The sequence below is a fragment of the Haemorhous mexicanus genome, chromosome 19 (genome assembly GCF_027477595.1).
Source record: "Haemorhous mexicanus isolate bHaeMex1 chromosome 19, bHaeMex1.pri, whole genome shotgun sequence".
Lineage (NCBI taxonomy): Eukaryota > Metazoa > Chordata > Aves > Passeriformes > Fringillidae > Haemorhous > Haemorhous mexicanus.
In genome coordinates, this window is record NC_082359.1 from 9,968,665 (window position 1) to 9,991,828 (window position 23,164).

Below are 23,164 nucleotides of genomic sequence, written 5' to 3' on the forward strand. Positions count from 1 at the left end.
CTTGTGACCAGCAAGGGCAATTCTCCACCCCCTTTCCCATCTTTTGTGTTGTTTCTTTTCCCCCTCCTGCCCAGTGTTGGCACCAGCTGCAAGCAGCACGTGGCTGAGGGGAAAAAAGTTATTTTGAAGCCTTTTATTTTTCAGGAATCAACCCCAAAAGCTTGCTGCTTTACCCTGCCTACTTATCTTCATGAAGAGACATAAAACATTAAATGTTTCTCTTGAACCTGAAGAAACACAACAGCTCCATGTCACAAGTCCAGGGATCCCCATCCATGAGCTACCTACGTGATGAGGTGACGGGAGCAATCACAGAAGAGCATCAACATGGCCAGCAGCCTCTTGGATTCCTCTGTGTCGTTGTTCAAACACTCCAAAAAGAGTTTTAACCCTCCCTGTGGTCCCAGCTCACAGATGAAAGCCCACAATTTGGGCAGCAGGTCATCCAGGTAAGTGAGACCTATGAAAATATAAAGTGCACCCAGTAAAGCTCATTCTGCTGCTTGTGAAAGCTTAGAGAGGTGAGACTTGAAGCTGAAAGAGCCTTTTGCAAAGCAGAAGATGAACATGAGCATCCCATTTGGCTCCCAGGCCTGTCTGCATGAAAAGGAGAGGGACAATCACCAGGAAAGCACAAAAAAACCCCCCAAGTTTTTAGTGAGGCATCATTTGCACATCTTCAACCTTTTCCTCCTAATTCTTTTGCAACTTTAGAAAATATTGAATTCCTGTGATCCCATATCCACCTTAGGGATGAGAACACAACAGGGCTGCACCTATGGTCAGCACAAAGCACCCAAAGTATGGACTCACTCCCTGCTCTACCAACCAGACCAAAACAGTGATTTCCTCCTCCACCCCTTCCCAAGACAGGCAATTTGTTCTCAAGATGTATGAAAGCATTCAGTGTTCCCACCACAGAAAGATTAATATTGCCAGGCTCCCCCAAAAACCCTGACTCAGGTTGAAGATTGAGAGGGAGTAAGCAAGGTTTCATGAGAGGAAAACTTGCTTTAATCTGTATTCTTGAGAGTTTGTGCTTGATCAAGTGGTGCTGAATGTTATTGATCCCACGGATGATTCAGGATGGAAGAAGCCTTCCCCAGCCAGTCAATAACCTGTTGGCAGTGATAAAACTCCCAACAAATCAACAGAAATAAGAAAATCTCTTTTTTTTTTCTTTTTTCTCTCCACTGGAAAAGATTTGAGCAGCAGGGAGGTGGCCTGACCTGTGAGGATCTGCAGGCGGATCTGGGTGAGGGTGGTCAGGGTGGTTTGGTACAGGACACAGATGCTGCAAACCTTCTGCACCTCGGCAGAGTCCACGCGCTTCCCTCCCACCGGCTTCAGGATGTTCCGGACTGAGGCTGACTTCTGGAAAGCTCTCTTGAACAGGTCTGGGGGCAGAAACACAGGAGGAATGCCAGAATGCAGGGGTAGACGGGATTTTGGGAAGGAACCCTTCCCTGTGAGGGTGGGGAGGCCCAGGCACAGTGGCCAAGAGAAGCTGTGGCTGCCCCTTGATCCCTGGAAGTGTCCAAGGCCAGGCTGGATGGGGCATGGAGCAGCCTGGGATAGTGAGAGGTGTCCCTGCCCATGGCCCCAAATCCCTTCCAATTCACACCATTCCACAGTTCTATACATGCTCCACAGGACAAGGTGAAAAGGATGAGCTCTAAGTGCTCTTCCAATCCAAACCACTTGTGATCCACAGTCCTGACTGCAGCAAATAATGATCACAGGATGCTGTGTTATGGGCAACAGCTAGAAAATATCAGATTTACAGTTATTTTATCCCAAATCCTTTTCTGCAGAACCACCACACCTCACAGGTGCAGGATCCAGCTTCACCTTGCTTTCCACATGGGAAGCCGAGCTCTCATCTTCCCTTGGAAGTTTAAGTTTTGCCAAAATCATTTCAGCTACTTGAGAAAGAGATGAAAAGAAACTGCTAAAATAAGCAAATATTTTTCTAGCACTAAAGAAAGAGACTTGCCCCAGGTCACAGAAGCATTCCAAGGAGGAATTACAAATAGGAGGCATCACACCTCCACCTAAGCAGCAGCAGCTGCTGCAAGTAATTATTCAAAGCTTTTGGCATAAGTGGAAAAGTCAAAGCCCTGCAAGTCAGGGAGAGAGATCCATGTAAACACACACACATACAGACAAAAAAATCCCCAAACCCTCCAGAACTGACTTTTCATAGGAAGGCTGTTCTGAGGGGAGATTGGCTGTGCTGGCAGCTGAGCTATCTCCTGATTTTCCAGCAGTTTCTTGCTGAGCACATCATTGAAGAGGATCCGGATCATGTGGACCCCCCAGAGGTGCTGCAGCTGCTTGGTCAGCAGGGGCATGGACTCGTTCAACCTGGAAGACAGAGCAGGGGGACAGCTTAGAAGGGAGCTTGGAATAAAACACCAGGCAGTGATACTGATCCATTTAGCTCATAATCCCAACTGGAATATGCACCCACCCACAGAATAGTCTGTGCAGGAATGCTACAGTTTATTGTGCAGCTAGAACTTGAAATAGCTGAGAAATTATTCTCACTGCTCATATCAAAATATGCAACACTTTGCAACATATAAAAAAAAAATTAAAATAAAAGGAGAGGCTTCATCATCTCTCCCAGGGAGGTCCTTCCCACTCACCCATAATCCACAGTCTGTGAGAACCAGCCCAGCACAGGGTGCCAGTGGGTGAGGTTGGATTTCTTCTGGGACACGTACTTCTGGCAGTAGGAGAGCATGTGGATGAGCACCCCCACAAAATGAGCCGTCTCCTCCTCCAGCACCTGGTCATTCAGGGAGCCCAGGAACACCAGATTGCCTGGAGGAAGGACCAGCAGAGCAAGGCTTAAGGAGGAAGAGATGGTGTGGGACAGGGGTTACAGGTGAAGTGAATCCTCTCCCAGTTCCAGGAGAGGATTTGTGTCAGCAGTGATCCCAGAGGCCACCCTGCAGGAAGCCATTTCCAGCACACATCAAACCTGAGGTGACATGTCCCTTCGGCCACCTTCCCACCAACACCTTCTACAAACTACTAGAAGCTACAACCCAGGGTTATCTGAGAGTCCCAACTGGTAATCTTGTTACTTTTGCAGAAATGTGAATTTAAATTTGTAGCAGCATTTAGGGGAGGGAGATCCAAGCCTGCCACACTCCAAGACTTGCTCAGAGTCCAAGTGAAAAGCTGGCAGAGATGATGCATGACATGGATACAAGAGCAAATCTCTGGCCCTTCTTCCCTTTGCAAAGGTCTCAAATCTTGTCTGTAACATCCCAAAATACACCTCAGTCATTATTTAGAGATAATTATTAAAATAACAATTAAAAATTATGAGTCGGAGGCATCTCTGCCCCACGAAAAAAAGAAGATCTGAACCAAGACTCTTTTTCAAACCCAGCAGAAGAGGTGGAGGTGCTCACCCAGCAAGCAGAGGGTGTGACTGCCCTCCAGGCACACGCACACATCCCGGCACTGCGACTCCCGGCTCAGGAACAGGATGAACTTCCGGAAGAGATCGTGGGATTCCATCACTGCCAGGCGCTGGAACACAGCATGGAGGGGCTACTGAGCCTGGGAAGCAGCACAGTCCCACTCCTGACCTGCCAGCAGCACTTGGCACTGGCTTTTCTTCCCAAATGAAGCAGCAAGTTGAGGCTGCTTTAGTGTCAAACACTCTGTCCCACAGAATGTTTGACATGGAGCTGGGCTGGGAAATAAAACCCCTGGCAGGTGAACAGGTCATGCTGGAGATAGAGCCAGACCTTTGCAGTGTTCTGTCTGCAAGAACACAGAATTTGCCCATTTGGCACAAAACCTGCCTGTCTGCACCAAGCAGACTGAATTGGATTAGTGGGCAGCACACTTGTCACCCCCACAGAGCCTCTGCCACATAAAAGGGTGATTTTGGCTTTGGCTCTGTCTGTGGGTATGGAAAAGGAAGAGCAAGGACATGAAAAATTCAAGCTGTGAGTCGTATATGCCTTTATTATTTATTTATTTAGGTATTTTAGGGCAGATCAGCCCATCATCTCACTGGTGTTAACAACTTCTGCATTAGAAATCCAGAGTATTTGTAAGGCTTTCACAACAGAGAATTGAAACAGGCAAAGAGAAATGCCAAAGCTCTCTTCCAAGAGCTGGTAAAATGGAATAACAAGTGTCCTGGTGTGATAATCAGTCCTCTGAGATCACCCGCTTACCTCAGGGGTGAGAGTAGCAAGGTGAGTCATTATAGCAGGCACAGACATGACATGGATCAGGAAGGACCTCAGCAGATTGTCTGAGAACTGTGCAGCAACCACAGGGCTACAGAGAGAGAGAGAGACTTCAGAGCTCAACCCAACCTGGGAAAGCAACACAGCCTCCAACTGAGCCATCCAGAACTGAATCCTGGGAATTCCCCCAGCAAGAACCACAGACACAGCGAATGGGTTGGGCTGGAACTTAAAGCTCAGCCCATCCCACACCCCTGCCATGGGCAGGGACACCTTCCACTATCCCAGGCTGCTCCAAGCCCTTTCCAACCTGGCTCTGAAGCACTCCAGGGAAAAGAACATTCCCTCACACCTCTGTTCTCAGAGCAAGCTCATCCTGAACTGAACTGCACCCTCAAGTTTAGGCACACACTAACTCCTGACTCAAAGCCACTCTAATCTGAAAAAGGGTGACAGCAAAGTGAGCCATCTGCCTAAAGCAACTTCTTTCCTCAGGATGATATTCTCAATGGCACAAAACCACTGAAAGAATGAGAAGAATGAAAGAATGAAAAGTCTTGAAAAAAAACAGTAAAAAAAGACAAGTTTGGCTGCAAATCCCCCAGGCAGCTCCAGCTGACTCACCGCAAGGCGAGGGAGAAGATGGCAGTTAAGGAACCTTTGGACAGGGAAGGTCTGGATCTTGCCAAGCCATTAGTTAGCAAAATCTGGAATGGAAAAAATATATCAAAATATAAAAACCCTGTAGAACACAGAAGAAAAATACTATTACTCCTCAAAGACATTAAGGTTATTTAATGCAGAGAAAAAGAACATCAGAGCAGCCTAAAATCCAGTTCTTACAAGTTGTTTGGCAGAACTAGAAGGGCTTCAGGTTAATAATGGCAGAAGAGAGATACTGCAATGAAATCAGACACTCTGCAGGACTTATTTCCCTAGAACATGTGCTCACAGGCTTTAAAAATTAACAGGCAAGGCTCAGAGTTTGGTAATGTAATTCTTATTTAAAAGATTCATTACATCAGTTCCTTTTCCCAGCAGAGCAGCAAACAAACCCAACCAATACAATGTGGCAGCTGCAAAGTCTGGCAAAATTATGTAGGACTTGTCCCTGTCCATCTCATGATGAGGTGATTGAGCAGGATTTTGGCTCAGCACCAGTGACAGAAGGGGAAGGGTGGATTTGGTCTCAGGTGGGGACACTGAGAACTTTTACTTGAGAAACTTGAGAGATTTTTGCTTTGCTTGAGAAAAATATAATCATGCACAAATCACCAGCAGCTCATCCCTGAGACCCCAACACAGACCCAAAGAGCTCCTCAGGAACAGGGCACAGGCAGGGCTGGGGCTGGTTTGGGTGAAGCTGGGGCTGTGGCAGCTCAGACTGACCTGCAGCACGGAGTAGAAGCCCTTCTGGTTCAGGTGGCCCATGATGTTGGCACAGATGTGGTTCATGGCAGGTCTCAGGGTCTCACCTTTGGGTTAAAGCACTGATGTCACTCCCACAGCACCACAGCCCCACTCTGAATCCCCCACAGGAAGGTTTGTCACTGCCTAAGCCCTCCTGGCCCAAAGTCCTTGTCCTTCTACACAAAGCCATCATTCTGGTAGCATTTCACACTGTACTGTTTAGGCTCTAAGAGTCTCATTTCCTCCCACTACTTGTCTGCCTTTTCCACACCTATTTCCCACAAAACCCCAGAGCTAAGAGCACATTCCCGTATCCTCTGAACACTTCTTGTGTGGGGGTTTTTGGAATATTATAAAAATGCTGTAACAAATGTTGGAGCCCTAAGGGAAACATCCTAATCCCAAGGGGAAGAGTCTAATCCCAAGGGAATCCTTGTTTTGGGCAAACACAGGAGCAGAATGAATCTTTGTGAAAACCAAGGTGCAGAAATAGAAACCCAGAACAGTTTGGGTTGGAAGGAATGTTAAGGATCATCCCATCCCAAACCCCTGCCAAGGGCAGGGACACCTCCCACTATCCCAGGTTGCTCCAAACCCTCTCCAACCTGGCCTTGGACACTTCCAGGGATGGAGCAGCCACAGCTTCTGGAACTTGTGCCAGAGCATTCAGCAGATTTTAACACCAAGTCCCAAATCAGTGGCTTAAAGATTTGGATGCACCAACCTTTTCCCCGGAGGATTTTCCAGGTGGAAGTGTCTGTGAAGGTGACCAGCATTGTGAGGTGCAAATTCACCAGTCTGGAGTCCTGCAGGATGTCAGGCTGGGAAAACAAACAGCAGAGTTAAATCCACTGAGCCCTGTGCCAAATGCAGGGAAAGAAAACACAGGAATAGTCCTTACCTTGAGCTGCTTGAGGAATTCACAGCAAAACCACAGGATGTCTTTGATCTGTTTGATCCACAGGAGTGTGAGGTCCTTGGAGAGTGCCAGTGACACGTACCACACCTGAGCAAGGGGGGATGCACAGAGGGATCAGGGTTTGTGCTACTGCTGGGCAGAGTTTGGGGACTGAACCCAGCAGTGGGACCAAGATGCTCCTCTCCCCAAATTTCCATATCACCCACCCCAGAAACCAAGTGTCCTTCAACTCCTGTGATTGCACAGAATAAAAATATCCCAGGAATACTAAAGGACTTGTTCAGACTTTCCCTGTGGAATCTCCACAGTGCTCAAGGGCTTCTGAAAGCTAAAAATTACATACTAGCAAAGTAAATCCCCACACAGAGAGTTAAAAACAACCAGCAAGCCCTCCCCACTTCAAACCAAACCCCCCTGCTGACCTTGGGCTCGTTCTCCACATCCATGCTGTTCAGGATACAACGGCACAGCTTTTCAAACCTCTGGGAAAATCCAAAGGTAGGATTAGTTCTAACTACAGGAAGGGCTGGAAAAGCACAAGGAACAGCTCAGCAGAGGGAGGAAGATCTCTCTGCCTCAAATCAGTGAATGTTCCCAGCACATTCCCTACAGGAATCCTGATGGCTCCTTCCCTGGGAGCACACACATCACACTGCTGCTGCTGTGCAGGATTCCCTCCTTGAGAACACAGGGCTTTTCTGGGGTGCTGTATGTACAGAAAACTGCATTTGAGCACAGATTTCCATGGGACAGAGATTAAAAAATCCCTCACTGCTGCTGCCATTGGAACACAGCTTTCCATCTTCCAGCTGGTTTCCTTCCAGTCAGCCCTCAGAGCCTCCTGGGATCATCATTTCAGGGCTTCAGTCTGAACCCACAAGCTCAGGGCACGGTGAGAAAAGCTGTTGAGGGACAAACAGCCTTCCCTGTGCCAGCACAGATCTCTGGGAGCTGTCCCAATGTACCTGCCTGGGGAACTGGGGTGTGCCAAAATCCCCAGGCACTGCTCAGCTCCTGCAGCTGGCACAGTCACCAGGAAAAACATCCATTAAAGGATGTCCCAAATTCAGAACCACTGCTGAAAAATTCAAGGCTTCTCCTGTTTCAATCCTTCAGGAAGGGCCAGGAGTCAGAGAGAACATTGCTGAAGGCAAAATATATTTTAAGAACCCCCAAGATCACTGGGTAAGGAATTAAACATATTTAACCTGTCCCCAAAAGCATGGCAGGATGTCAGGGCAGTGTCCTCACCTCCTTGTCCTCCTTGGGATTGAACACAAACAGCAGCTTCCTGGCAATCCTGAACACAGACAGGGCACTTCTTTTACTTGAGCCACTATCATTTGTCCCAAAGAAATCCTCCACCTCTCTCCTAGCAAAGAGGGAAAAACAAAGAGTTAAAAAGAAATCACAGAGCAAAGAATTCCTTCCCTGAAGGGCACCACCTGGAAGATGCAGAGAAAGGTCTGGAAAGACAGGAAAAAGGGGAATAGACTCAAACTGACACAGCACAGGGTTAGATGGGTTATTGGGAAGAAATCCTTCCCTGTGAGGGTGGAAGAAGCTGTGGCTGCCTCACCCCTGGAAATGTCCAGGGCCAGGCTGGAGCAACCTGGGCTAGTAAAACGCGGCGAGGGGTTTGGAATGAGATGAGCTTTAAGGACCCTTCCAAACCAACATATTGCATGATGCCATGAATGCCACACACCTGATGTCCCTCTGCAGGCGGCAGCGACACAGAAACCTCCTGACCAGAGCCTGGAGCTGCACTGCTGCTCTCTCCCTCTCCTTCAGCTCCCGCCGCTCCTCCCGCGCCTGCCGCGCCTTGTCCAGGAACTGCGCCCTGGAGGATTGGCTGGCACTGAACATGGCTGGAGGGAGCAAAGGATCCTCACAGCAAACACCTGGAAAACCAAAGCAGAGTGGAAAAAACACTCAGAGAAGGGCAATTCTTGGCTCCCTGCAGGGGAGGGAAGAAACTGACAGCAGAGGGAAAAGTGGGATGGAAAAAAACCCCCAGTGACTGTCACGGGGCTGCAGTAGGGACACAAAAGCACTGGCAAGGAGTCCTTCCAGCACAGCCCACAGCCTGCTGCAGGCTGGGAGGTTTTAAGTGGAAAAATAAACAAATCAGTGGTTTTGACACTGCGCTCCACCTCCCCTCTCCAGCCTCTGTTCTTTCCTTGGTAACAGATAAGAACAACTCCCCAGCAGGGACAGGAGGCAAAGGGCACAAGGGACACTGATTTATTGCCTTTCACCAGATAAAACCCCCAGGGCCAACCAGAGCTTTATAAACGGCAACAAAGAACTCACCTGAGGGGTCACTTCTTCAAGGGAAGCGCGTGATGTTCATTCACACACGCACATGATCCCAATCCAGAGGCTTCGGGCAGCTCCTGCATGGACAAGCACATTCCCTGCCGCTGATTTGGGCACTTAGACTTTCCCTCCGCAGTCCCTTTGGACCCGATTTACCCCTCCCTGCACCCTCAAGGAAAACGGTAAGTGGGAGAAGAAGCAGCACCGCGGCTCGGCGGCGGTCACCAGCACAGGCAGCTGGAGGGGAGGGACAACTCCGTGTGTGACAGCACGGAAGGACAAAGCGACCCGGGCCGCCGGGGACCAAAGCAGGTGCCACCCCCGAGTAGGACCCGAGAGCCACCCAGAGCCCTGGAGCTGGGCTGCAGCTCCCAGGACTCGCCCACGGCGCAGCCACAGAGCCCCCTCAGCCCCTCTGACAGCCCCCGCATCCCTCCCGCAGCCCCCGTTTGCACCCCCAGCCTCCCCGGGCCCAGGCTCCCACCGCGCCGCTCACCCCGCCGGGCCCCGCCGCTGCCGGCAGCCTCCCCGCAGCCCCCAGGCGCTCACCCTCGTCCCGGCGGACACCGGGCCGGGCGGGCCGGGCCGAGCGGCCCCGGAACCCCCCGGTCCGTCCCGGTTCCCCCGCCCAGGCCGCGGCCGCAGCCCCCTCCTCGCCCCCGTGTCCGCGCTCCCCGTCCGGCCGCCAACCCGCCCCGCCGCTGCCGTTCCGCCGGCCCGCTCACCGGCTCGGCGCAGGGAGAACAGCCAGCCCTGCGTCCCGGTGCTGCCGGGAAGGTCGAACCGAGCCGGGCCAAACCGGGCCGGGCCAAGCCCGTGAGGTGGCAGCGCAGCGCGGCAGCGGACGGGGGGGCCCGGCGGGCCATCGGACGGGTTTGGGGGCGCACCCGGGCGGCGCCGGAAGCGAGGCGAGGGGCGGAAGTTCCCCGCCCGGCGCTCCCGCTCGCTCGGTCCGAGGGGCTCGGTCCGTTCATGGTGAGGGGGAAAGGGCGGCGCGGGGCGCGGGGGACGGGCCCGCAGGGCGGGGATGGGCTCTGGTCCTCGCGGGGGAGGAGGGACTGGAGGGGTGAGGGGCTGATGGGGGCGGGGGAATGGGGAGGGTGTTGTGAGCTGCGGGGCCTCGGCGGGGCAGGGGAAGTTGAGGGGGCTCCGGCCCTCGGGGGTGGGGGGGGGGGGTTAAGGGACTCGGTCGGGGGGCTCAGGGCCATGGGAGGGGGACTGAGAGAGGCGGAGGGCCCGGGGATTGCGGGTAGCGGTCCTGCCCGGGGGTGCGTGCGGGGGCCGCTGCCCTGGGGGGTGTCGGGATGAGGATTTGGGGGTTCGGCCCCCGAGAGCGGTGCGGGTGTTGAGGAGCGGCAGCCCCCAGGGCCGGGCTGGGCCAGCCGTGAGGTTGGAGAGGGGGGTCTCGGGTCTGATCCCTGGTCACGGTCTGGTTTGCGCGTGTCCTGTCCCCAGCGTGGTTTGGGGACGGCAGGGCTGCGATTTGGGGTCTCTCAGTGGTGGGATCGATCCCCTCTGGTAGTGCCAACCCATTCCTGCCCAGGCTGGGCTGTTCCGGTGCTGGAGGGAGCTGGAACCTGAGCTGATGTTGCTGCCGGTGATGATGGGATCACCTCTAGGCTATCGCTGCCCCTCCTGCTCGCTCTCCTGTGCCGCACAGCTCCGGCTCCTTTGGGAGTTTCATGGCGGTGAAGCAAAAATCCTTCGGTTCGGCTCATCCCGGAGCTGCGGGAGCTGGAGGAGCAGGGATTGAGGGGGTTAATTATCCCACCCTGTCCCATCCAGAGGAAAGGAGGCTCCAAGTGATTAAGGATTTATCGGCTCTGGGGGCATTTGTGGCTAGCCAGTGTGACCTCGGTGACAAGAAGGTGACAGGAATGTGGCTGGAGGCTGATGTGTCCGGCTGGATTTTGGTCCTCTGAGCAGTGTGGGAGGGCAGATAGGAGCAGGAAAAGCTCCTGTGTGCTCCAAGGGAAAAAAGCCTTGAAAACCTGCAGATATTCTGCATTTTAGCACTGGGGAATCTGTTGATTTCTGCATTTGAACTCGCAGGAATCATCTGCTCCACTTGTGTGTGTTGGGAATTGCCCAATTCCATCCCAGATTATTGATGGAGTAAGAGCTTTAAGCTGTGGAGTTGTGTAAGAAATGAAAGCAGTTGTTGTGGGAAAGCGTTGGCTTTGCAGTGCAAAACCCAGCTCAGCATTCCCAGGGCTTTTCCCCGGGAAAAAACCAGGGGCTGTGTCCACGAGTGACCTTCAGTTCCTGAGAGTGAAACATTTAAAACACTTGAGAACTTCACACAGAGCCAGGGGAGGAGCCGAGGTGTGAAACACCCGGTGGGAACGGGGTGTCACACTGCCAGGGTGGGGATTGTTCCTTTGAGCTGGGAGGTCCTTCCTTGAACTGGGAGCTGCTCCTTTGAGCTCGGAAGTCCGTATTTGAAGTGGAAAGTTTTTCCTTGAGCTGGAAATTGCACTCTTGAAGTGGGACCTCCTTCCTTGAGCAGGGAGCTGCTCCTTTGAGCTGGGAATTCCTTCCTTGAACTGGAAACTCCCTCCTTTTACTGGGAGCTCCTCTCTTGACCTGGGAGCTGCTTCCTTGAGCTGGGAGATCCTCCCTTGAGCTAGGGGCTGTTCCCTTGAGTTGGGAACTGCTCTCTTTAGCTGGGAATTGCACTCTTGAAGTGGGACCTCTTTCCTTGAGCTGGGAAGTCCTTCCTTGAACTGGAAAGTTTTTCCTTGAGGTGGGAGCTGCTCCCTTGATCTGGAAATTGCACTCTTGAAGTAAGACCACCTTCCTTGAGCTGGGAAGTCCTTCCTTGAGCTGGGAGGTGCTCCTTTGAGCTGGGAACTGCTCCTTTGAGCTGGGAGCTGCTCCCTTGAGCTGGAAATTGCACTCTTGAAGTAAGACCTCCTTCCTTGAGCTGGGAAGTCCTTCCTTGAGCTGGGAACTGCTCCTTTGAGCTGGGAACTTCTCCTTTGAGCTGGGAGCTGCTCCCTTGAGCTGGAAGTTGCAGCCTTGAAGTGGGACCTCCTTCCTTGTGCTGAGAACTCCTTCCTTGAGCTGGGAGCTGCTCCCTTGAGCTGGGAATTGCACTCTTGAAGTGAGACCTCCTTCCTTGAGCTGGGAGGTCCTCCCTTGAGCTGGAACTCCCTTCCTTGCAGGAAGAGATGTCGGGAGAGAGCGTGGTGAGCTCAGCAGTGCCGGCGGCCGCGACGCGCACGACGTCCTTCAAGGGGAGCAGCCCCAGCTCCAAGTACGTGAAGCTGAACGTGGGGGGAGCCCTGTACTACACCACCATGCAGACCCTGACCAAGCAGGACACCATGCTCAAGGCCATGTTCAGCGGGCGCATGGAGGTGCTCACGGACAGTGAAGGTAAGGATTGGGATGTTCCTGGTGTTCTCAACGTCCTTCCTGGGCAGGGAAAGTCACAGGGGTCACAGGAGGGTCAGGGGAACTTCTGTTGGTAGGGTTGGAAGGATGGAGGATCTCTCGTGGGTTGGGATTGTTCAGCCTGGACAAAAGGCAGGTTTGGGGTGACCTAGTTGTGGCCTTCCAGTGCCTGAAGGAGCCACAAGAACCACAGAGAGAGAATATTTGTAAGGCCCTGGAGTGGCAGGACAAGAGAATAGGTTTGGATTAGATATTGGGATGAAATCTTTCCCTGTGAGGGTGCTGAGGCCCTGGCACAGGGTGCCCAGAGAAGCTGTGTCTGCCCCATCCCTGCAAGTGTCCAAGGCCAGGTTGGACAGGGCTTGGAGCAACCTGGGATAATGGGAGGTGTCCCTGCTCGTGGCAAGGAGTGGACTAAATAATCTTCAAGGACTAAATAATCTTCAGTCTTCCAACCCAAACCATGCTGTTGTTCCATTATTCCACGATTATACAGCTGGGGAAAATGTGGAACAAAAGACAAGGGTGACCTCAGTGGTTGCCTGAACTAGCAGAAGGACACTAAGAAGTTCCAAAGGTCCTGTCAGGCCCAGGTGACACCTGGAGCATCTTTTCCTTTCAGAAATCTGACACTAAAGCTCTGAAGTCCATAGAAAAAGGTGGGAATAGTGATCAGGAATCTTTGAGTTGGGACTTTTGTGTCCTCTTGGAAGCTCAGAGTGCCATTCCCTCTTCTTGTCTCCTTGCTTATAAACAAAATATAAAACATGCTCTGAACATAGGTATAAATGAGTTAAAAGCTGATTTTTTTAAATGAAACAATTTTCTTGTGGGACTATTGACAGCTGATTTCCCTCAAACAGAACCAGTTGCAGAATTTTCATAAAATTTGGAATTTTATCTCCACATTCCCACATTGTGGGTGTGCCAGAGTTTAATTGGAAGCTCAGCTTTATTTTCACTCTGATGTTTTACCCATAACAATATTTAAGAACCTTTGTATTTAACTGCAGCCTCTGCAAAGCTGAGCCTGGAGGTTCAAACACCTCCCTGGGGATCAGTTAATTATTATTTGAAAATTTTGTTTGAATTTGCTGAAAATAGAGAAAATATAGTACAGGGTGGACTGAGTTTTGAGTGCTTTAAAATAGTCTGTTTAGAGGTTTATGATAAGCTTTCCTGAGATAAAATGAAGTGGATTTGAAGGGAAAAAATGTAAAAATACAGCCTGATTAGCTGAATATTCCTGGTTTTGCCAGAAGTCTTTATATTTAAGCTGGGGGAAACAAAGCTGTGTTGTTCCAGGTGTAATCCTAGGCCAGGATAAAGCAGGAATGTGGATGCTGTGATTTGGATCAAAGGGTCTCTGGGGTACTTATCCTGGACACAGACCATAGAGGTTGCATTGAAAAAGTCAGTCTGTGGGTCAAATTTGGAAAAAAAGTCAAATGGGAATCAGCACTGGGTCCAGTTTGGCAAAACCCCTGTCAAATGGGAATCAACACCTTGACTGGGAGCACTGGAGGAGTGGAAATGTTGTGAACATTCTCCCTTTGCTAAACTTGGGGTGGATCTTCCTGTCCCTCCCTGAAGCTGCTGTGCTGAATTTGATAATTCCAGACTTCCTGTGGTTGGAAATGGATTGGAAATTCCAAATTCATTTTGGAAACTCACCCTGGCCTGTTCTCAGTGTCCTGGGCAGGTACAGGAGGGTTGGGATATCCCATTCTCAGGGCTCAGAGGCTCTGGAAGTGCAGGTGCTGTTTGCACCCCAAATATGAGGATAACTGGAGTTTCTCCCACTAAAATACCACGTTTGGGATGTAAAATCCCAAGTTTGTTTTGCTGTGACTCCCACAGTGTGTGTGTGTGGGATTGTTCCATGGAACCAGTTTGTGTTTTAAGAGGAATTTGATACTTCCTGTATGTTGTAACACAGACACTCCCATTGCAGCAGTTCTTGCTTTATCTCCCCTTGCCTGGAAACTGGGACAATAGCACTGGGGCTGCTAAAGGAAACACTTTTTATCTGGAATTCTTCAAAATCCTCCTAATTGGTCCCACCCAAAACCTGGCACCAAACAAGATGTTTCTTAGGAAAAGAAGCCAGGCTTGGGGAGCAACTGGAAGGAGTTGGGTTTAAGCAGTCTGGGATTTGGGTCCTGCTCTGTGTCTGGGATTCAGATCCCAGCTCCTCCTCCCAGCTGAACAATTCCAGCCTGCTGCTCCTCAGGCTGGAGAACAGTCTGGGCTTCTCTGGCTGTGCATGGTAGATGATTGTTTTCAGCTTAGAAATTATTGATGAACTGTAGCAAATCAGCATATTTGGAACATTTTCTTTGGATGGTAATGAGGAGGGAGAAGGATGTGAGTTTTCCAGGTGCATCCACCTGTTTCCAATTCTCTTTTTTTCCCCGACTCCCTGCTGCTGTTTATGGGGAAGCTGTTCCTGGTCCAGCTGCTGATAAGAGAGTGGCAGTGTCCAGTGTCAGGCTCCTGTTTCACCTGCCAGGGCTTGGTTGGAAAATTGGTTTTAGCTGGAGTGTTTGGATCCTCTCCCTGAGAATTCCTGTAAGACAGAGGTGGATTTCTAAAGGTGTGATGTGTCTATGGACAAAGGCAGTGAGGGGAGGGGGGCTCTGCCCCTGTGCCCAGGTGAGACCCCACCTGCAGAGCTGCCCCAGCCCTGGGGCCCAGCACAGGGAGGAGCTGGAGCTGCTGGAGAGAGTCCAGAGGAGACACCAGGATGATCAGAGGGAAGGAGCAGCTCTGCTGGGAGGAAAGGCTGGGATTGTTCAGCCTGGAGAAGGGAAGGAGCTGACAGAAAGCTGGGAAAGGACTATTTGCAAAGGCCTGGAGTTACAGGACAAGTGGGGGTGGCTTCAGATTGCCAGAGGGCAGGAATAGATGGGATATTGGGAAGAAACCCACCTTGTGAGGGTGGTGAGAGGCTGAGATGGAATTCCCAGAGCAGCTGGGGCTGCTCCATCCCTAGAAGTGTCCAAGGCCAGGGCTTGGAACAGCCTGGGATAGTGGAAGGTGGCTCTGCCTATGGCAGGGGGTTGGAACTGGATAAACTTTAGGTTCCCTTTCAACCCAAACATTTCCATGATTCTATGTTCCATACAGCCCATGGATTCTGTGTCCCTTCCTAAATGGACCACAGGATGTTTTTGGAACATTGCAATTAAAAAATGACTCCAAAAGACTTCAGCCCACTTGTTGGCTCTGCTATGGCCGTGTGGCACCGGGGTCACTTCCCTGTGACTCATCTCCTTTGGGCTGTTTGGGGGAAGCAGAAGGGTTTTTAAAGCTCTTCTAGTGGTCAGTCTGATTTTGCAATAGTACTAGAAGTGTTTTCTCATCCCCACATGAAAATGAGCAACTCTGCTTCAGTTTCACCATCTGTAAACATGAAGTTGCAGCAGATTTTTGCAGCCTACGAGGAATCACAGAGGAGTTTGGGGATGGTAATTCTGCTCTCAGCTGGCCCTTTGCCTTCCTGTGTGCTCCAGTGAGCTTGGGAAGCAGCTGCATTTGTGGAATATGGATGTTCTGGTTTATTACCATGGCTTGTGCTTCCTCTTTATCACAGAATCCCAGAATGGTTTGGGTAGGAAAGGACTTAAAAACTCACCTTGTTCCACCCCTGCCATGGGCAAAGACACCTTCCACTAAATCTCCCACTAAAATGGGATTTCTTGCTTTCCATAGTCTGCACTGCCATATGGGCTTTTTTCTGCTCTAGTTGGATTAGCCATTAGTCTGGATCAGTCCTTTGTTCCATCCTTTCTTTCTCTAGCTTGTTGTTCCAGCCTGTAAAATCACACTTGGAGCACACTTTGTGTTGTCTGTGGACAGCAGGAATGAGGGAGCTGGGAAGCCTGGAGTGAGCTGCTGCAGAGTGTCTCCTTTTCCCTCAGAAAGGGCCGTGCTCCCTCTCCAGAATGAACCAAATGTTCAGACTTTTCCTCGTAATTCCATTCATGCAGAGCACACAGGGGCTGCTTTAACCTACTTTCCTTATTTGTCCAAAATATGACTCCTTCCCCACAAGCGTTTCCTCGCTGCATTCCTGAGCCTCAGCCTGTGAGAGTGGCCATCTGTTCACTCAGGGAAACTCCAGCCTTGGCACTGCCTGACTTTTCCAGGGTCCAGCCTGATCCCAGCAGTGAGTGGTGAAATGTGGATCCTGCACCCACAGCTTTGGTTGTAGCTCTTTTCTTCCCTGGAGAAGAGAAGGCTCCAGGGAGACCTTGGAGCACTTTGCAGTGCCTAAAGGGGCTCCAGGAGAGCTGGAGGAAAGGCTTTGGGCAAGGGCATGGAGGGACAAGACAAGGGGGAATGGCTTCCCACTGTCAGAGGCAAGGCTAGATGGGATATTGAGAAGAAATTCTTCCCTGTGAGAGTGCTGAGGCCCTGGGCTGCCCAGAGAAGCTGTGGCTGCCCCATCCCTGGAAGTGTCCAAGGCCAGGTTGCATGGGGTTTGGAGCAACCTGGGATAGGGGGAGGTGTCCCTGCCCATGGCAGAGGTGGGACTGGATGGGCTTTAAGTTCCCTTCCAACCCAAACCATTCCGTCATTCTCCTCCCACCATGGTCCCAGGCTCCAGCTGCACTCTGCTCACATTCCCCGTTCCATCCTCACACTCCCAGTTCCATCATGTCCTTCACCAGTTTGCTCTGCCAAGGCCTACAGAGCAGGCCTTGGCAGGCCTTTGCTACATTCATCTCAGCTTACATCACAGTCCTTACTGTGGCCTTCCTGTGTCCCCAGGCTGGATCCTGATCGACCGCTGTGGGAAGCACTTTGGGACAATCCTGAACTACCTGCGGGACGGGGCCGTGCCGCTCCCGGAGAGCCGCCGGGAGATCGAGGAGCTGCTGGCTGAGGCCAAGTACTACCTGGTGCAGGGGCTGGTGGATGAGTGCCAGGCAGCCCTGCAGGTGGGCACGGGGCTCAGGGGCAGCTGGGGGTGGGCAGCAGCATCTGGGCAGAGCAGGATTTTCTCCTGGTCTTCGTGTGGTGATTTTGGAGGCTGGGATGGAAATGGGAGTAGTTCATGTTGTCATCTGCTGGAGTCTGGTCACATCTAGGAGAACCAGCTTCTTCCCAGAGCTGCTGGAGTCCTGTTGTGTTCTTTGTTATGCTCTGAGGTTCCCATCTTGGGTTTGATACCACTGTCACTGATGTCCTGTCTGAGAGAAGCCCCATTCCAGATCCTGCTGTTTAACTGGGCACAGGACATTCAGTGGTGGAACACAGGAATGGGCACCTCAGGTGCTCCCTGAAGAATGCTGCCTGGCCAGCCACAGCTCCAAAGGGACAGCCTGGACACTGACCCCTCAGCAGAGATGATTCCCAGGAAATGTGGGTGTGCCCTGGGAGCTGGTGTCACTCAGCTGCTGTTTGGTTCTTGCTCCCACAGAACAAGGATGCCTATGAGCCCTTCTGCAAGGTCCCAGTGATCACCTCCTCCAAGGAAGAGCAGAAGCTGATTGCAACCTCCAACAAGGTGAGAGAGACTGGGATGTGCTATGGGGAGAGCTGGGGGTGTCCAGCTTGGAGAGGAGAAGGCTTTGGGAAGAGGTGCCCAGAGAAGCTGTGGCTGCCCCATCCCTGGAATTGTCCAAGGTCAGGTTGGACAGGGCTTGGAGCAATCTGGGGTAGTGGAAAGTGTTCCTGCACATAGCAGGGGGTGCTGATAAGACAGAGGGAAGATAAGAGTAGATAAGGATCCAGTTCCAGAAGAGGTCAGGAGGGATTGCAGTCCCACTGCCAACCTGTGCATCACAGGTTTGCAGCAACAGCAGTAACACCACTGAAATCCCACTGGGAATTTGTCATTGCAGCTTCTCTGTGGGGCCTTCTCTGAGGTTCCAGCTCAGGCTGTGCTCCCTGGAACTCATCTGTGCTTTGTTTCTTACAGCCAGCAGTGAAGCTGCTCTATAACAGAAGCAACAACAAATATTCCTACACCAGGTAAGTGATTTCAGCTGGAATTATTGAAAGTTTTTCATAGACTAAAATCTACTATAAAAGCTTCCTTTTTCTTCCCCGAGACCCAATGACAGACTGGTGTTGGCAGGCACTCCATTTTTTCCCAATTAATTTCAAACTGGAGTCAGAAGGGAGTCTGCTGCCATCCATGGAGGCTGAGCCTGTGCTATTTCTGTGCCAGAGGAGTTCCTCTAATCCTTAGGTGCAGCTGGCAGAGGCTCCTGGCCAAGTGCTGTCTGCATTCCCGTGGACTGCAGTGTGGTAGTTGAACACAGGGAGCTCAGTGAGTGGTGAAATCATCAAACTGGGGAGCCTTGTCCTCTTTCCCCTATTCCCTTATAAATTTCATGGCATAACAGTGCCCATCCAGGGTGCTGAGCTCAGGAATGGTTTGATTTGGCTGATAGGATTTTGCACCTGGGTGAAGTGGCCTTGGACAGTTGTTCACGGGGCTGTTGCTGTTGTATTGCTGCTGCTTCAGGTTTTCCTGCCTGTAGTAGTGAAATAATAAGAATTAATTACTTTGGTGTGCCCTATCCCTGGAAGTGTCCGAGGCCAGGTTGGATGGGGCTTGGAGCAACCTGGGCTAGTGGAAGGTGCCTCTGCCCATGTCACAGGGTTGCACTGGATGGACTTGAAGGTCCCTCCAACCCAAACCATGCTGGGATTCTGTGACACAGAATTCTGTCAGGGCCCACTGCTCCCACTCTTTCCACGTGCTCTGTAAATTCCTGCTGCTGCCTCCATTCCCACAGCAACTCTGATGACAACATGCTGAAGAACATTGAGCTCTTTGACAAGCTGTCCCTGAGGTTCAACGGGAGGGTGCTCTTCATCAAGGATGTCATTGGGGATGAGATCTGCTGCTGGTCCTTCTACGGGCAGGGCCGCAAGATCGCCGAGGTCTGCTGCACCTCCATCGTTTATGCCACTGAGAAGAAGCAGACCAAGGTACAGGAAAACTGGGAATGCTCCAGCCTGGCACCCTGACAGCTGAACAGGCTGCACTTTGTCATTGTTCAGCACCTCTGGAGGGTAATCAGTGCATTGAGAGTGGGGCAGCAGCTGGAGCTCATCCTGGGGGTACAGCAGGAGCTGCCTGCACTGGGCAGTTGGGGTATTCCATAAAGCCCTGTGGTATTCCATAATACATCATGATATCCATAATGTTCAGTCCAGCTCTATCTTCAGACAAGCTTGAGCATTTAGCTACATTTGGGTTTGGGAGTTGCAAGTAGATGATCTAGGGATGGAATTAAATTATCTTTAACCCAACCCAAACCATTCCCTGGCTCTTTGTAAGGAGGGATCTAGCAATGGCACACCTTCCCTGCATTCTTCCTTTTCCCAGGAGAGATCTGCCTGGTTCTGGTAAAAACCCAACTTGTCGTTGGACCCAAAAGCTGGAAGCAAAAACTGGAATAGAAAGGACTGTGCCTGAAAGGATTTCTGTGGCTGGGGTGCAGTTAAGGAACTGTAACGCCGGTGTCAGGAATCCAAACTGAGGTAACCTGGTGCCTGCCGTGATTGACCTTCTCTTCCCTCCCTGCCAGGTGGAGTTCCCAGAAGCCCGAATTTATGAGGAGACCCTGAACATTCTTCTGTACGAATCCCAGGATGGGAGGGGGCCGGACAATGCCCTCCTGGAAGCCACGGGAGGGGCTGCAGGGCGTTCCCACCACCTGGAGGAGGACGAGGAGCGGGAGCGCATCGAGCGCGTGCGGAGGATCCACATCAAGCGCCCCGATGACAGGGCCCACCTGCACCAGTGAGCCTGGGGACCCCCTCAGCTCTGGGGAAGGGGCTGCCCTGCAGCAGGACCAGGCAGTGCAACTCCTGTCCAGCACAGTCTGTAAATTGGGATTTGTAACAAACTCTAGGTTATTTGGGGTATTTAAATGCGGTAGTTGTAGGGCGAGGATCCATGAGGTTACTGGGCAGCCTGGAAGGGCCTGTTGAGCAGCTGGAGAAATGCCCAGAATTTTTAGCACTCTTGTCGTTGCTGTTTTGTGCTGGAGAGGAGGACTGGCTTCCTGTGACTTTGGTAATGATCCTGCACTTTAAAACCAAAACAACAAACAAAAGGTCAGCCAGCCACCCTCCTTCCCTCCAGGCACTCCCTGACTCTCCTGGGCTGTGGGGAAAGGCAGGGACCTGGACCCAGGGCTGCTGCACAGCTCCCTGGCTCCTAGGAGTGAGCTTGGGAGTGCCTTGGGTGACTCCCCAAAGAACAAATGGCACAGGCTGATGAGATTCCTGGAGTTCTGGGGGCAGAGGGTTCCCTCAGAGCAGTGGGAGGGAGCAGGGGCTGCTCCCTCAGGTTCCCCACAGCTCTCAGGATCTGCTCCTCCAAGGATTCAGTGGAGCTTCTGCAGCTCTGAGCCAGGGACATCCATCCCTGTTTTATCCCTACAGTTCAAGGTTAAAATTCCTCCCAAGGGAGGAGAATCAGGAGCAAACTGTCCACGGTTGCTTTCCCTAGGAGTGGTGTTGGTACTGGTCAGTGTTTAGAGCTTCTGTCTGAGCCTGGATCTCAGCTGGGGGGTTGGTTTCCAGCAGCTCCCAGGTACCAGGAGTCACAGCAGGTTCAATCCCCCCATGCTGAGGGGTCTTGGTGGGGGGCAGCAGCCCTGGTTCCCTTCTGGAGCTGATCCAGGAGCATTGCCTTGCTCTGAGTGAGGGGAAACAGGAGCAGGCAGTGACCCAGAGGCAGATATTCCCTGTTTGACTTCATCCTGAGGCTGTTCCAAGTCCTCCCAGCCATGGCAGCTGTGTGTGGAAGGGCAGAGCATGGAGAAGGCCACTGCACTGTGGTTTTCTACGAGTGCTTTTCTCTTTCAATGAATATTTTATCTACCTCCTTGTCTCCTGTTGCCTGTTGTGGAGTCAAGTGACAGCAGTGGTGGGAGGTGGGGTGTCATTCCATAGGGCTGAGCAGAGCCACAGCTGTGACAGTTCAGGTCACCAGTCCTGGGAGGGAGAGAAACCTGAGGTAGGAAGTGTTAAACTTGCACTGCAGCAGCACCCGTGGGTGACACCAGAGCACTCTGCCCTGGGCTAGAGTTTCTTTTGACCCTTTCTCTGGAATATTTAGCACTGGCTTTAACAGCCACACTCCTCTGGAGCAGCAGCTCTGTGTTCCTGCTCCAAGGATCCCCGCTCCTGGCTCAGGGCTGCTAAGGACGTGGGAGCAGTGTGAAACCAAAGGTGCTGCAGCAGCACCAGCCACGTTCTTCTGTTCCACAGAGCTCGGTGGTAGAGGCTGAAACACACCAGGAAGTGGCTGTACAGTTTTGGATCATCAAGTAAAGCTCAAAGATTTCCAATTTAATCTGAGGCCATCTTTCTAGTAACCAAAGACTTGTCCACATTGCAGGCAGCTGCTGGCTGGGGCAGGTGGGGGTGTTACACCTGTCTCCTCTCCTCTTTCTCCTGCAGCTGCTGATTGTTCACTGAGAGCTCCACAGTCTCCTTGGGGTTCAGCAGCTTCAGCTCTGTCCTGACACTTCAGGGCTTCCAGTTTGAGTTGTACTTAAACCTGTTTGCAGCACCCTCTAGGGCTGGAGCAGTGCAGAGGGGGAAGGAGCCACTGCCTCTCCCCTTGGGGCTGGGCTGAGCTGAGGGTGAGGCAGGGAAGTCCTGGATTGCTGTTTCTCCAGCACTGTGTACTTTGGCACTTACTGGTGATTACTGGGCTGTCACTGGGCTTCTCAGCATGTGGAGCAGCCTTTGGGGGTGGAGGCTGTCCCAGCAGAGGGGAACCAGGGACCAGCACCAGTCCTGCAGCAAACCCTGCTCACTCCAGCTGGGAGCTGCTCTCCAGCTCATCCCTGGCTGTGCTGACCTGCAGACTCCAGACCAAATCCAGTCCTGTGGGGCAGAGCAGCTTCAGCCCCAGGAGGTGACACCAGTACTAAGTACCTGACAGGTCACAGCTACGTGATTAACTTCTCTGTAAATAGATCCTTAACTGGCTTCAGGCTTTTCCCTTTCAGGTTATGCAAACTAAGTTCTTAAAAATCAGGGGAGGGCTGTTTTTAATCTTTGTACAGTGCTTTGTAGAGCTGTTGGTTTAGCAAGTCACTCCAGGAAAGTTAAAGTTTCCATTTCAGTTTTGTTACTGCATTTGTGGGCAAAATCTCTCTTGACTCACTCCTGAGCTCACCCTCAGGGGGTTGGAGTGGTGCAGCCAAGCTGTGCTGTCCTGGGGCCTGTCCTTTACCTGCTGTCCCTGTCCTTGCTCTGGCCACACCCTGGTCATGCCCTTGCACAAATGCTCTCAGCCCTGAGCCTCGTTACTCTAAGTGGTTTTACTCTGAGCTCTCAGGTGCAGCTGGGGCTCAGGGCAGGTGTCCTGGGCACAAGCAGCTCTTCAGATTATCCTTCCCTGCCTCCCAGTGCCAGGGAGAGCAGAGCTGGCTGCTTCCATCCTCCAGCACCAGCAGTGCCAGCACAGCCCAGGGGAGCTGAGGGAAGTTCCCCTGGGGAAGGGATTTTGTCCCCTCCCAGCTCCTGACACAGGTGGGGCTGCACGAGGAGGGGACAGGGACCAGCCCTGGTGTCCCCTTCCCACCTCTCTCCCTGTAGCACCAAAGCAGCTGCTCCTGCACTTGCCCAAGGCAGGTTTGGATCCCCTGAACAGCACCTGGGCAAGGCTCCAAGCTCCCATCCTACCTTAGAGCAAAGCATAGGTAGAACCTTTCAGTCTTAATGGAATTGTTTCATGGACAACAGCAAATTCCTGTTCTGTACAATCATTCCCACCTGTCCAGACTTCTGCACAGAACAAGCTTCAGCTGGATTTCAGTGTATGGTTGATGTTTGCAATATGTACTTTTGTTTTTTTTTTAATATAACACAATAAATTAGAAGATATTTCATATTTACATGC

At 51.8% G+C, this 23,164-nt stretch overlaps 2 protein-coding genes across 5 annotated transcripts in view; one reads left to right on the forward strand and one right to left on the reverse strand.

The window, feature by feature from the left end:
• UBE3B (ubiquitin protein ligase E3B) overlaps nt 1-9,480 on the reverse strand; it is a 21,613-nt gene extending 12,133 nt beyond the window's left edge. Inside the window, exons 1-15 of one of the 2 annotated variants that reach the window (XM_059863588.1) lie at nt 9,424-9,480; nt 8,869-8,951; nt 8,261-8,456; nt 7,804-7,924; nt 6,975-7,034; nt 6,535-6,639; nt 6,358-6,454; nt 5,613-5,698; nt 4,848-4,930; nt 4,209-4,314; nt 3,429-3,549; nt 2,652-2,829; nt 2,198-2,367; nt 1,230-1,397; nt 289-460 (exon numbers count right to left, since the gene is read on the reverse strand). In XM_059863588.1, coding sequence (XP_059719571.1) covers nt 289-460; nt 1,230-1,397; nt 2,198-2,367; nt 2,652-2,829; nt 3,429-3,549; nt 4,209-4,314; nt 4,848-4,930; nt 5,613-5,698; nt 6,358-6,454; nt 6,535-6,639; nt 6,975-7,034; nt 7,804-7,924; nt 8,261-8,421 — 1,628 coding nt within the window. In that variant the 5' untranslated portion in view covers nt 8,422-8,456; nt 8,869-8,951; nt 9,424-9,480. Of the gene's footprint in view, nt 1-288; nt 461-1,229; nt 1,398-2,197; nt 2,368-2,651; nt 2,830-3,428; nt 3,550-4,208; nt 4,315-4,847; nt 4,931-5,612; nt 5,699-6,357; nt 6,455-6,534; nt 6,640-6,974; nt 7,035-7,803; nt 7,925-8,260; nt 8,457-8,868; nt 9,006-9,423 lie in introns of those variants that run through there. The other variant, XM_059863589.1, reaches the window with a different exon arrangement.
• Nucleotides 8,916-23,159, forward strand: KCTD10 (potassium channel tetramerization domain containing 10). Of its 3 annotated transcripts, none has more exons than XM_059863593.1 (7): nt 8,916-9,056; nt 12,042-12,255; nt 17,050-17,219; nt 17,702-17,788; nt 18,203-18,255; nt 19,029-19,224; nt 19,827-23,159. In XM_059863593.1, exons 2-7 carry the CDS (start codon nt 12,048-12,050, stop codon nt 20,043-20,045), a joined length of 933 nt encoding a protein of 310 aa, XP_059719576.1. In that variant the 5' UTR covers nt 8,916-9,056; nt 12,042-12,047; the 3' UTR covers nt 20,046-23,159. The 3 variants fall into 3 exon arrangements, with proteins under 3 accessions (XP_059719576.1, XP_059719575.1, XP_059719577.1); XM_059863592.1 differs by lacking the exon at nt 8,916-9,056 and adding an exon at nt 9,749-9,849; XM_059863594.1 differs by lacking the exon at nt 8,916-9,056 and adding an exon at nt 9,750-9,838.
• Nucleotides 23,160-23,164: the final 5 nt, after the last annotated feature.

Coding starts and splice junctions, on each gene's coding strand:
- KCTD10 (XM_059863592.1), top strand. Junction 12,256..17,049: donor GGTGCTCACGGACAGTGAAG/GTAAGGATTGGG, acceptor CTGTGTCCCCAG/GCTGGATCCTGATCGACCGC. Junction 17,789..18,202: donor TGATTGCAACCTCCAACAAG/GTGAGAGAGACT, acceptor TGTTTCTTACAG/CCAGCAGTGAAGCTGCTCTA.